This window comes from Euprymna scolopes, chromosome 15 (assembly GCF_053919585.1).
Source record: "Euprymna scolopes isolate OS-2025 chromosome 15, ASM5391958v1, whole genome shotgun sequence".
NCBI lineage: Eukaryota > Metazoa > Mollusca > Cephalopoda > Sepiida > Sepiolidae > Euprymna > Euprymna scolopes.
Genome location: NC_136496.1, coordinates 129,528,067 through 129,542,548, shown reverse-complemented (window position 1 = coordinate 129,542,548; position 14,482 = coordinate 129,528,067). Strand labels below are relative to the sequence as shown.

The 14,482-nt window shown below is 32.7% G+C and overlaps 1 protein-coding gene across 3 annotated transcripts in view; it reads right to left on the bottom strand.

Annotated features, from left to right (window-relative positions):
• The window catches only part of LOC145294135 (nesprin-1-like), a 1,091,614-nt gene that overhangs the window by 296,534 nt on the left and 780,598 nt on the right, over positions 1-14,482 (bottom strand). For all 3 annotated transcript variants that reach the window (XM_080141241.1, XM_080141242.1, XM_080141243.1), the window contains 3 exons: positions 12,215-12,391; positions 6,319-6,531; positions 3,180-3,299 (listed from right to left, as the gene is read on the bottom strand). In XM_080141241.1, the coding sequence (XP_079997367.1) occupies positions 3,180-3,299; positions 6,319-6,531; positions 12,215-12,391 (510 nt within the window). The remainder of the gene's footprint in view (positions 1-3,179; positions 3,300-6,318; positions 6,532-12,214; positions 12,392-14,482) is intronic.

The window sequence follows — 14,482 nt, the reverse complement described above, 5'->3', positions numbered from 1 at the left end:
TTTTCATTCTTTTATTTTTACCGTGTCTATTTTATATTTTATAATTTTTATTATTTTAATTCTTTTATTTTTACCGTGTATATTTTATATTTTATAATTTTTTAACTTTTTATTATTTTAATCCTTTTATTTTTACCGTGTATATTTTATATTTTATAGTTTATTATTTTAATCCTTTTATTTTACCGTGTATAGTTTATATTTCATAATTTTTTTAAACTTTTTATTATTTTAATCCTTTTTATTTTTACCGTCCATTTTATATTTTATAATTTTTAAACTGTTTATTATTTTAATCCTTTTATTTTTACCGTGTCTATTTTATATTTTATAATTTTTAAAATTTTATATTTTATTATTTTTTAAAACCTTTTGATCCTTTTATTTTATCGGCTGTATTTTATAATTTATATATTTATTTTCCATTATTACAAAATCATGTAATGTTTTCAATTTGCAATTTTCGTGAAATTTCTTCTCTATTTCATTAAAGACTTTACCTTAAATACTACTATTATTATTAATGAGCATATTTATATAAACCTCGTTAAATTCATTGATTTTTATCTTTGAATATGCTAAACCTGGAATAATTATATATTATTTTATATGTATTGTGTTTCTTATTTATTTTACATATATTGCGTTAGAATGGTCAGATGGAAGATCCGATGGCAATGCCAAATTTTTTTGTTGTTGAAAAAAAATCTCATACACATCTTTGCTCAATTGATTTCTTCTTTCTATCCATTTATTTATTGTTATCATTTATTTATTGTTAGAATAAAAAATGTGTATTAAAATTACGAAAATAGTAGTATTTATTAAAAATAAAATATGTATGAAATACATTTTAAAGCAAAATTACAACGCATTATTAATAAAATAAACCAATGTTTACTAGTTTAAAATTAATATTTCGGCGCTATACGCCATCTTCAAGTAAATATTTGCTTATTTTCATAATATTGCGTTGGAATTTGGCTTTCAAACGTATTTTATTCTAAATTCAATTAACGTTTCCGTCACGGAAAACACAACCCTGACAAACGTTTATTTCTTGTTGAAATCTATATATCCAAAAAAGTGACATTGTCTGTGTGTGTGTACATTTCCCTACCAAATTACTCTGCAAATTTTCAGTCGACAGACATGAGATTTGACATAAGGGGTATTGAGATTTGGGAAAATCTTTTTAATAAATTGTTAAGGGGCCAAAGTTCAACGATTTGACCTTTCAAAACTTTACCCAAACACCTACATCAATTTTCTGTCTAAACCCTTGAAATTTTATGTATGTATGGATAGATTGATGTATACATAGATATATTCCGTTAGCATAAATATTTAATTTATGAATATATATTTTCTATGTAGGTGCATGCTAGATCACAGTTAGGGTTGGAGTAACGATTTAGTATTTATATAAAAAAAGCTCTATTTTTAAAGAGCATTACTGTATAAATATCGCAGTTTCATTGAATTAAACGCTATGAACGAAAACACTACGAATACTATATATATATATATGTATATATGTAAACACACACACACACACATTATATATATATATATATATATATATATATATATATATATATATATATATAAAGCTGAACGTCTGTGTGTGTGTCTGGTCACGAATAGGCTCCTATATGGTTGACTATTATGGACAACTGAAAACTGATCACATATAATGATAGATGTATCGAGACACAGGAATGGGTATGTTTGATCTGTTTCATTAAAATTGTGGGGTCTGCATTTGCGCCTGGTCCACAAAGTATGGAAATAAAAAATTTAAAAATTAAAAAAAAAAAACGTTTACAAGTGTTTTTGATATAGATGTACATAATAATACTTGATAAGTATGTTTTAACTTAAATAGGGATGGTATAATAAAATTGTGGGGTCTGCGTTCGCGCCAGGCCTCCATAGAATGGAAATAGGCACAAACTTTAATAAAGACTTTTCATATCTACCTGCGTTAGTATACTTTGATAATTATGTTTCAGTTTGAAGAAATATGGGGTGTTCGTTCGCACCTGACCTCCATAGAATGGAAATATGTCACAAAGTTTAACAAGGTTTTTTAATATAGGTCCACAGAATAGTGTGATAAGTGTTTCAGTGTGAACAGGTATAGTATAATAAATTATGGGGTTTATCTATTTTATTTTTACTTTTCTCATATTTTGCTTTGGTTTTGATACCCCCAAATTCGAAGCTATCTCTTTACAACCCTTCCTTTTCATAACCTATCATACTGTCATAAATAAGAGTCCATTTTCTGTAGGCTATTTTTGAACCCAGTCAACGACGGGTACTTTTGCTAGTATATATATATATATATATATATATATATATATATATATATATATTTCAGAATAAAATTATCTAACAATCAACTGTTATGGAAACCTGTGATCATAAGTTTTACAAGATATTACTGGTAGTCATATTCTATAACTACTATCCCGCCTAACTAAGAATTGCTCGATATACAAGATAGAGCAAATAAATCAAATTGTGAATTTTATATCCTTTTCTTTACCTTCCCTTACTCTATGACATTTAAATACTTAAACAAAATTTAATTGTGATTTTCCATGTCTCACTGACTTTAGCAAATAAGGTGTAAACCATTATAATTATTTGCTAAAATTTTCTCCTTTGAAGAGATGGTAGACATCGAAATCCTATAAGATAAGGAGTTATAATATTTCAAATATATTCTTTGTTTTACATGGAATAACAAAACTCTTGATTTGAAATTCAAATATTTCACGTCATAAATTTTTAAATTCATTGAACGACTAAAATTTTATATATATATATATATATATATATATATATATATATATATATATATATATATATATATATATATATAGACCGGTGTTAATCATGATATGCTGCACTGATGATTCCCGAAAGGATAAAACACTAGTGCCTGTAGGTATTTAATAATTATTATAGTAAATAATTATACACACACACACACGCACACACACACACACACACACACACACACACACACACACACACACACACACACAATATTGATAAAAAAAAAAAACTACGATTGAACAGACTCATTAAAACTTTTTAAAAAAATAAAGAGAAATAATTATTTTTGAATAAAGATCATCAAATCAGAGAGAGAAAAGTTCCCATACCTCAATCTTTTTACGCGACTGTAAAATTTGGTTAGGATCAGTGAAAAGCAGACCATTTATAAGTTCGGACCACTGGCTTCGAAGTTCTGGCATGATCGTTTCAAAGTCTTGCAATAAACCCTGAACAAAATAAAATAAACTTTTTTTTAGTGATTCAATATTTTGAAACAATTCTCATAGTTTGAATAATTTTCAAGTGTATGAAATTGACTAACTTGGAACGACATGTCATCCATTATCTTGTAGATGTTTGTTAAATAGATTTGAAACAAACTATTCATAGAACTAAAAACACAATAAAATGGTATACATCCAATGGATCATCTTACAATAGCATCTATGGTACTTGATCAGATTTTGAACCGGATATATTTAAGCTTCTGCTCGGCTTTGGCCGGAACATTACGTCAACTGCCGTTTTATCCCAAGCATCAAATCTTAACAATGGTATGAAACAGAAAAATAGAAATTGTAAAAAACAAAAACAAAACGACTTATCGTAATTTTCTTTTAATATTCTTTTAATGTGTCATGGTAAACATTTTTTATGCAGGATCACGTGGTTTACTATAATCATTTTTTTGTGATTTTTATTTTGATTTGATAGATAGTGTTTAGTAAACAAAAATTGTTTTTCCGAAACAAATTATCTATCTTTTTATTTTCGAGTTTTTTTGTTTTTTTTATTATTATTCAAAACGTTTCTTTTCAAAGAAAATTTTAAAAGGTTTATGCACTTCCAGCCACATCCGTCGTTTATGGAGCCTCTCTTTGCAATGATGTATCTAACGCCACATATAATGCAATTTTGAGAGGGGGGGGGGCTGATTAACTTCGCATTCTGACACAAAAACTACTTTGGTCGTCTGCAGTTGTTTGTCTAACATCAACAAATCCATTAATCCGTTAATCTCCAAGCTTTCCATATAACATCTAGTTTCTTTTTGTTTTTTCTTTCATTATCCAAAAGTTGTTTCTGAAAACATGCATCAATTATTCATCAATATAGGATGGAACGATAAAATTGTCACCCTAAAGAAAACAACACTACAGCTTCATTTTAAAACTTTTATGGAAAAAATCAATTCAAGTAACTTTATTGTAGTAGAGCTGACATCTATTCAATGTAGCCGCCTTCAGCCTCAATCACCGCATTGATACAGGTCCGGAACTGGGAGCATGGCTTTTCCACAAGCGCCAGCAAGAAGTCGACAAATACTCGACCGATGGTGGCGATCAGGCTGGCTTTGGTGTTGTGGGAGGTCATGTTGGTGATGTTCTCGATGTATAATCAAAAGAAGTAGTCCAGCGGGGTAAGATCGGAGTAGAAAGTCATAGAATTCCTTCTGAAGCCAAGCCTGGGTCTCTTTGGACTTGTGGGCCGGTGCCGAGTCCTGCTGCCACACCCAGGGTCTCTTTGGACTTGTGGGCCGGTGCCGAGTCCTGCTGCCACACCCAGGGTCTCTTTGGACTTGTGGGCCGGTGCCGAGTCCTGCTGCCACACCCAGGGTCTCTTTGGACTTGTGGGCCGGTGCCGAGTCCTGCTGCCACACCCAGGGTCTCTTTGGACTTGTGGGCCGGTGCCGAGTCCTGCTGCCACACCCAGGGTCTCTTTGGACTTGTGGGCCGGTGCCGAGTCCTGCTGCCACACCCAGGGTCTCTTTGGACTTGTGGGCCGGTGCCGAGTCCTGCTGCCACACCCAGGGTCTCTTTGGACTTGTGGGCCGGTGCCGAGTCCTGCTGCCACACCCAGGGTCTCTTTGGACTTGTGGGCCGGTGCCGAGTCCTGCTGCCACACCCAGGGTCTCTTTGGACTTGTGGGCCGGTGCCGAGTCCTGCTGCCACACCCAGGATCTGCCAATGGCCACTTGATTGCACCAGGGGATCACCACACTCTTCAGCAAATCCAGATGCACTTTGGTGTTGATTTTTAAACCGAATTAAAAAACGTGAGGTAACATGATGTGGCCCTCACTTAAAAACCAAAGACCATAACCGTGGCCTGAAAATTTATATTCATCACCCTAAGCACGTCCCTATTATTCGTGGCAATCCAGCAGTGCATTTTGAGGGTGCTGGCAATGGTCCGGTTGTCATAACATGGATCGATAGGGAACATGATCTCATTCATTGAACATTGTGTCATTTTCAGACATGATTGAAGGCTCCTATCGCTCTTGGCATTTGTATACAACTGGCCAACTAGTAGATGGTCTGTAACAAAAAAGAAAACCGGTTTTCATCAAATCATGCAGTCTTTTCTGAGGCGACAATTTTACCGTTCCACCCTGTAGTGTGACCGTATGGGAATTTTATATAGCGTTTGTTTATACCGACTTATAATTACTTTAGTTTATTATATTAATGTAATAAACAGAAATAAAACAACAAAAATAGTAAAAAAAAAAAAAAAAAAAAAAAAGAATGATCTTTAGCAAGAAAAATGTAATGTTTTAATTCGTTTGGTCAACATGACTTTCATTCCGTTAGGAAAAACGAACGTAAATTTGAGGGAGCGATTGTTCCATATGTCTAGCGCTAGACATCACATTTCTTATCTCTTTCTAGCATCCCTCTCCTCTTCTGATGAGAAGTATTAGGCTTTGAAATACCAAGGTATAAAGAGTATTTACATCCTTTATTCCTAATTGAATTGATGATTAAATCTATATGAGTTAGTTTATATTTTTGTATTGTCGATTTTTCCTTTTTCCTTTTATGTATCTAAGCTCCACCTTATATGTTGAGCTTTTTATTATCTCGATAAGTCTCCATTAAAGAATTTTCTAACTCTTTTTGGATCCCCCACCATGTGTGTATATATATATAATTGATTATTTAACTTTACCTTTCTCATTAGAAGTGAAAAGAGATTGCTTAAAATAAAAGATGCCGAAAGAGGCATAACAAATAAAATAAAAGATGCCGAAAGAGGCATAACAAATAAAATAAAAGATGCCGAAAGAGGCATAACAAATAAAATAAAAGATGCCGAAAGAGGCATAACAAATAAAATAAAAGATGCCGAAAGAGGCATAACAAATAAAATAAAAGAAATCAATAAATGTGAAGACACTTCGAGTTTTCTTGAATATAAAGTCATAATGTTAGATTTAAAAGAAAAATATTGATTACTTACGTGGAACTCATGCCATTGGTCAATTCTTGCTTCCATCTTGTCTTGTAAGTCTTGCAATGCTGTCATTACTGATTCTTGCCTTCCTTTGATGTTGTTCACAGACTTTTCCAGAGTGATTTTGTCAGTCTCATCCAAAGATGGAACCATGCGTGAAGCAGTGTCTGTAATAATTTCCATTTCATCCTGACACAGGCTGGCCTCTGACAGATATTCCTGAAAATCATGAAAGAAATGATAAACTAATATAAAAATCATTGTGTGACTTTATTTTTCTCTGCAACAACAAAAATATAACGTGTTAGAAATAAACGGAAACGCTGCATGTCAATTTTTTTTTTCATTTTTTTTTTCAATATTTTTTTTCATTTTTTTTTTTCCATTTTCCACAAATGAAAAAGAAAAAAAAAAAGAAAAATTGTAACTCAGGATAGTCGAAAAAGTAAATCTCTGATTTCAAAAATTTCTTATAGTTTCAATTTTACGGTGCTTTACAATGTAGACATATTAGATCTGTTACTTTTATACACGTATCAACATGGCATCATCTCACACACACACACACACACACAAAATAAGGCATTGATAATTTCGAATCCTTGTACAGCAAACCCATTTAGCAACAAAATCACACCCCTTGACTGTTGAGATCCTTAAATGCCAGAAAGCTTTCTACTCTAATAGCTTTTTCCCTTAAACAACTAGACTTAGGAATTCCCTTCCTGCTACCCTGACTGTACTGATATGATGAAATTCAAGTTCAAACATAAAACAACATCTTGTTAATTTTTCCTAGGCATGGCCCCCCAATTAGTAGCTCCTTACGTCCAAATGGTGATATGCCTTGTTAGGGTTGAAGGTGAGTAAAAAAACAAAAAAATGTCCGTTTGACATCAGAAGAAATCGGTTATTGTTTTTATTTATTGAAAAAGAAAAAATAATTTCTTAGCTTTGGTTTTAAAAATGATTTCTTATATTTTCTATTTTTCTTTCTTCATTAATTTACTTGCAGTTCAGCCCGGCTTTTCCCAGGTCCTATGTACTGTCCATAACTTTATGTGCATGCGTATATCTTAAAACGTGTGCAGATGTACAGCAATGCCTTTCTATGCACATATGTACAGTAATGGCTTCCTTAACTATCATAGATAAAAATTCGTAGAGACCGCAAAGATTAATTTCTTTTTTAACTTTAACCCCAATTTACACACCTTAACATTTATTGTTCTGAGTTCAAATCAAATTAAAACGTTTGACTCATGTCTAAGTAACCTACATCTAAAATTTCAAGTGTTTAGACACAACATTGGCGGAGGAGTTTGGTAGAGTCTACAAAGATCAACTCTTTCAATTTGGCAGCCAAATTTTCGCCCTAAAACTAATTAAAAAGCTTGCCGCAGGTCTGGATACCCTTTATGTCAAATTTCAAATGTTTAGATCCAAAGTTGGCTGAGTAGTTTGCTAGAGACTGCATAAATCAAATCTTTTGAACTTTGCCATCTTGGCAGCAAAATTTTCGGCCAAAAACTGATTAAAAAACTTGCTGAATGTCTGAATACACTTTATATAAAATTTCAAATGTTTAGACCAGCAATTGGCTGAGTAATTTGGTAGAGACTGCAGAGGTCAAATGTTTTGAACTTTGACCCTAATTTTGACCCCTTAACATTTATAGTTTTGAGCTCAAATCAAATTAAAAAGTTTGATTCATGTCCAAGTAACCTACATCTAAAATTTCAAGTGTTTAGACCCAAAATTGGCGGAGGAGTTTGGTAGAGTTTTCAAAGGTCAAATCCTTGAACTTTGACCCCCTTAACAATCTAGCAATTCGAGGGGAAGAGGTATTTGATTGAAGGCTTTCCAGGATCTCTACAGTGTAGGGGTGAGATTGTGTGGTTTGTCGGATGTATTTTTATCGAGGGGGTACAAGGGCTTAGAGCTAGTTGGAGCACTCTCCATTAAAAAAATACTTGTAAAACATGCACAGCGATGCCACATATTTTCGATGAGACAGAGATCGAAGTTCAGTTGATTGTCCTATGAGGTTGGCAACTCTTTTTTGAATCCTGTCTGGGAGTGAGAGACTAGTAGCAGATGCACGAGCCCAAATGAGGCAACAATACTCCATACATGAGCGAATACTGGCTTTGTAAAGATACAGGATACTCTCAGGTGTGAGTAATTTTCTAACATGGTAGAGAGAGCCCACCTTTTTTGCGGCAGCTTTGGCAATGCCCTTGATGTATCGGTTTCAACTCATGTTTCCTGTGAATGTTAAACTGAGGAGTTTGCTGTGGACCAATTGAAGTGGTGGATTTTCCCACAGGAAGAAAAACATGGGTGAAGGTGATAAGAATGAACTTGGGGGAAAAAAGAATGAAGACCTGGCCAGAGATAGGCTAGTTTGGAAGTCAATTTCTAAAAGCCATCTTACAAATGCCATCATGTGAAACAGATGATGATTAAGATGAAGTTAAATGAATGGTGGTGGTGAATGAATGAACGAACGATGGTGTGGTTCCAAGCACCATACCCTGAAAAAAGCGTTTCATCGGGTGGGCAAAACTTGTAGGTTTTGTTTGCAAAATGGCAGGTTCGCCACTTACAACACAAAAGCTTTTTTCATATGTAATATTTTTTCTTTCAATTTTCACCCCAAACAATTATGAAGGGAGATGAGTAGCAAGTTGTCTGTTCACATTACACTTGAACTTCTGCATGTCAGTACAGTTGGGAAAGCGGAATCCCGGAAGAGAGTTCCAAAGTCTAGTAGTTCTGGGGAAGAAACTATTGTATTAGAATGCTTTCTTACACCTAGGGATCTCTACTGTGAAGAGGTGGGATTTAGCTGCTTGTCGGGTTTGTCGGGTGTATTGATGTCGAGGGGGTACAAGTGCTTGTAGTTCGTCAGAACATACATCATTAAAGTACTTGTAGAACTGGCAGAGGGATGCAACATTTCGTCCATGGACAGAGGCTGAAGCCTAGATGACAGTTCAGGACCTATCACGTTGGCGACTCTCTTTATTAACCCTGTCTAGGAGTGAGAGACAAGTAGCAGATGCACCAGCCCAAATGTGACAACATGGGCGAATGGTGGCCTTATAGAGGTACAGGATACTTTCAGGCGTAAGTAGTTTTCTAGCACGTTAGAGAGAGCCCACGTTCTTTGCAGCAGCCTTGGCAATGCTCTCAATGTATTTATTCCAGTTCATGTTCCCTGTAAGCGTTAGGCCGAGGAGTTTAAAGGAAGTACTTTCGGGTAATGTGTTCTTGACCATTGCTATTGGTGGTAGAGAAGGTTTCTTGTAATTATTGAAGGAAACAAGCTTAGTCTTGGCAGCATTGAATGCGATATTGCTTTGGGGCATTCTGTGGATGTTCAGCGTGAAGAGATCTTACTATATCATTGTATCCCTTTTGTTAAAACTGCAGAAGTATTTATCTCATTAATCTGCTTAATGTAGTGTCAGAATATATCTGCTTATTACGGTTTATCTCCAATATTCTTATAGGAGTCTATGACATATTTCCATTGTATGGACATCCGGCACGAACGGAAACTCCACGATATTATGAAACTATCTTTACGTAGAACAGGTACTACCCTTGGATCTTAGCCAGAAGACCAAGAAGGTATACTTTAGTTTCATGGACGGCCCAAAAGTGACATTATTTTTATCTATTTATTTATTTTTTTACATTGCGTCTTTGGTGATCGGGAGATCCTGTTTATTAAAAAGGAGGATAGAACGTGATAAAATACTACAAACATTAAATTAACGTATCTATATAATAATTTAATGTTTGTAGTTTGTTATCAACTTCTATCCTTCTTTTTAATAAATAGAATCTCCCGATCAAATAATTTATAATCTGGAAACCGTGACACACATACTTAGGTATGTTAAACGTACTACGGTATTAATATATACATAATAATATATTAATATATAGACTAGTGATGTATTATGGATACTAGTGAAACTGTGAAAATTTCTATATCATGATTTGTTGTTAATAATATTCTTTGTGAAATAATAAATTCCCGTCAGGGTCAATATTGTTAAGAAGAAAAAAAAAGGATTCATTTTTTGTCCATAAAAATGAATGTTGTTGTGAGACAATTTTTTAATGAATAAAAAGATGTTTTTATTCTGCATTTATTTATTGTTATACCGGCCTTTCTGTGCATAAGGGAAATTACACCGGTTCTCACTATTTATATAGTACCAGTAATGTCTACACCGGTGAGAAGGAGCGAAAGTACTCCACTGCCTATTTGAACGCTAGTCAGTTATACCCGTATTCCCACCTTTGTTCCCGTGATGTTAATACACTTCGTTTGTTAAACCAACCTCGACGTGATTTTCTTCTTTTACTATTGTGTTACGACAAATTACTTACAATTTATTTATCACAATTGAATTCTTTTTAAAATAATATTCTTTGTTTTTTTGTGGAAAAAAATAATTGTCAGTTTAATATATAAATATACTAGCGGGGGTACCCGGCGTTGGCCGAGTGTTTGTTTCCGGGACGGGGGGGGGGAGTTTTAAAAAATGTTATGGTAGGTAAGTAGGAAGGATCAAACCCGGAGTCATGAGTAAAAGTAGGAAAATAAAGTGTGAAAAAAAAACAAAAAAAAAACATTTGCAACGTTAACAGTTCGCCCACCAAGAAAAGTCCATTCCAGTTGTTTAGGAAAAAAAAAAAAAAAAACGACTACGGTAGGTCGGCGCGAACGTGAAAATATAATGTGAATTGTCCAGCACGCTAACCACTACGCCACAGAGCACTGCAGCTTAGTTTAGTGATTTTAAATAACTTCACATGAAAGAACTACGAAGCCAAACCGGTGTTCTCTTCTCAACTGTTCCTTGTGAACGGTCCCCAAACGGTGTTAAATGGTGGCAGAGGGAGGAGGAATTTATTAGAGAGAAAATATTTTACCACTTCCATTGATCTTAACCGATTTTGGCCGTGACTTCTCAGCAGAAAAAGTATAGAAATCTAAGATTATCGAGGAATTTGAGAAATAATAAGCCTATAACACACCTCAGATATTGTTCTGCCGTTTGTGCATATTATATTTGCATGAAATATCTTGATTTTTAATCCTATTAAGGTCAAAATCCGACGAGAAAAAATGAGTTCATTTTATTTATATAGAGAAGAGATAAAAAAACGAATACCAGATTTTTTCAATTTCTTTATTTAAAATTGTAATTTAACTCCGAGACGATCATAATTTGATTTGAGAACAATTCATTTTTAAAATAAGGTAAAGTCACAAATGAGATTAATAAAAATCACTATCTTTGCTGATTGTATGATCTCGGTTTTTGTTTTGTTAAATGTGTGTGAAAGGTGATAACCACGACTGTGACAACAGAATATTCTTTTCATTGTTTTGACTCTTGACTGTGCCTAAATCAAAACGTAGATTCCATGAACAAAGCTTCTTTCTTAGAACTGCACGCCTGTGGAACTCTATTCCGTTTGCCTGCTTCCCAGCTGACTACAACTTGGTTGTGTTCAAGTCCAACATAAACAAATTCTTGATGAACCGCTGCCTTAAGTAATCCAATCTACCAAATTTCCATTAATAACGGCGACTCCGATATTATCCCATTGATTACTGTACACTCAATAACTCTTATCCTCGAGTGGCCTCAGGCTCTTGATAAGTGGTGACTCCTATGTACAAAATATATACCACCGTTAATATCTTATATGTTTTTATATAGACGGATGTGGTTTTCGGTTGATTAACTGTGTCGGATATATACTCGAGAGTCCAAAGAATGAAAAGAATATGCTGTTGTCACAGCCCTAATGATAATGTACGCACGAACATGAGGTAACTTGGCATATTATTATTATATCGATTAATTACCTTGATTTCCTCCAGCTGATTTTGCAGATTCTGGTGATCAGAATCATCGACAGATCTGCACTCCAAGAGCTTCTCGGCTCCGTTTACCCAATCATTCACATGTTTTATAGACGTTTCCAGTTCGTTACGATCGGCGATAGCATCATTTATGTATTTCTCCTTTTTTTCGTAGGCACGCTGAAAGGATTAAAATATATAACACGTCAACATTACTTTATATATATATATATATATATATAGATATAAACAAAAGACAATCCCCCCTCCTAATTACATTGACCATAATAGCTTTCTTAAATTAATTCCGTTTTGTCAGTCATGGAAAGGCAAATATTAGAATGTTTTCTAAAACAATAATTGTATTTCTAATCGATTCTAATATTTAATCCTGATTGATATTTTAGTTTTGATTTAAGGAAGGGGAAGAAACTATTACTCTCATACTCAAGAGTCCTCCCACTTTCACCCATAATACTCACTGAGAACAAATTTAACAACTGACAATCTTTCAATATTTGCCGTCAGAATCGATAGCCAGAAAGAAAGGATTAAAAAGGTTAACGCGTTAACATTGCTTATCTGATATATAAACAAAGGATAATTTCTCAACAAAAGTAATCCATAATTAAATCCACTTCATGGGTCATATAAGGCAAATATTGTTCTAAAATTTTTTTTTAATTTTCCCAATCGATTTTAATAGATTCCATATTTAATCCTGATCGTTATGAACTCTGGGCATGGAATCCGACAAAAGGCAAACAAAAATAACCACAAAACTTCTTTAACATAGTTCGATGAGAGGGAAGAAAATAATTATTCTCGAATATTTTGCAAATTCAAGATTCAAGAAGTAAAGAAAATCCTTAAACAAACATTTTAATGTCTATGTCATGAAGTAATATATTTTCAAAACGGATCAATTAGAAGAATGTATTGGTTTGCAGTTGCCCAAAAATGAGGGATGGAAAACTATGAAAATGAAAAGAACATTTATTTGTGGATCGAGTCCCAATGCTTTCTCACTAACTCTGCACCACCTTATAATTTAAGGAGAGTAGAGTGAGTTAGGGTTAGGGTTTACTTTTGACAGTTACATAACTCATTTTTTCTTATTTTGTCATTTAATTCTCATGAGCAATGTTTCTGACAAAGACGGAAGAATTGCTGTTTTCTGGGTCAGAATCTATTCCATCTAACACTTTTCATTGACAAGATTTTGACCTTTAAGTAGTATTTTTTAGTTCCTTACATCAAGTGGCTTCATGCCTCGTCTGGAGAGATTTTCATAAAAAAATCAAGTGCTAGTTCTAGGAAAGGGGCTAAAACTTGCTTTCTGAGTGCAAACTAAGCTGAGATGAAATAGTTCACGAAGTTGAAAGATACGAAGCTGTGATTGGTCAAAAAAGATCATGTGGTCAGTTAAATCCATTGGTAAAATGCAATACTCCTCCTTCGTTATCTTAAAAATATCTAGTTGAACTATGTTTAGTCAAAAGCTATTATAGTGGTTCAAATATCTTAACTAAAAACATTTTTTTACAAAAGATAATAAAAATATCCGTTGTAATAATCCATTGAAAATTTGTTAAAATTAATGCGCATCCTACGTTTCATTGCTCAACTATTATATCCATTTCTTAAACTTTAACATTTAATGCATTTTCCACTATTTGATAAACTATCAATATAAATAAATACCAATATAAATAACATCAATATAAATAAATATCAATATAAATAAATATCAATATAAATAAATATCAATATAAATAAATATCAATATAAATAAATATCAATATAAATAAATATCAATATAAATAAATATCAATATAAATAAATATCAATATAAATAAATATCAATATAAATAAATATCAATATAAATAAATACCAATATAAATAAATACCAATATAAATAACATCAATATAAATAAATATCAATATAAATAAATATCAATATAAATAAATATCAATATAAATAAATATCAATATAAATAAATACCAATATAAATAAATACCAATATAAATAAATATCAATATAAATAAATATCAATATAAATAAATACCAATATAAATAAATACCAATATAAATAGATATCAATATAAATAAATATCAATATAAATAAATACCAATATAAATAGATATCACTATAAATAGATATCAATATAAATAGATATCAATATAAATAAATACCAATATAAATAGATATCAATATAAATAGATATCAATATAAATAGATATCAATATAAATAAATATCAATATAAA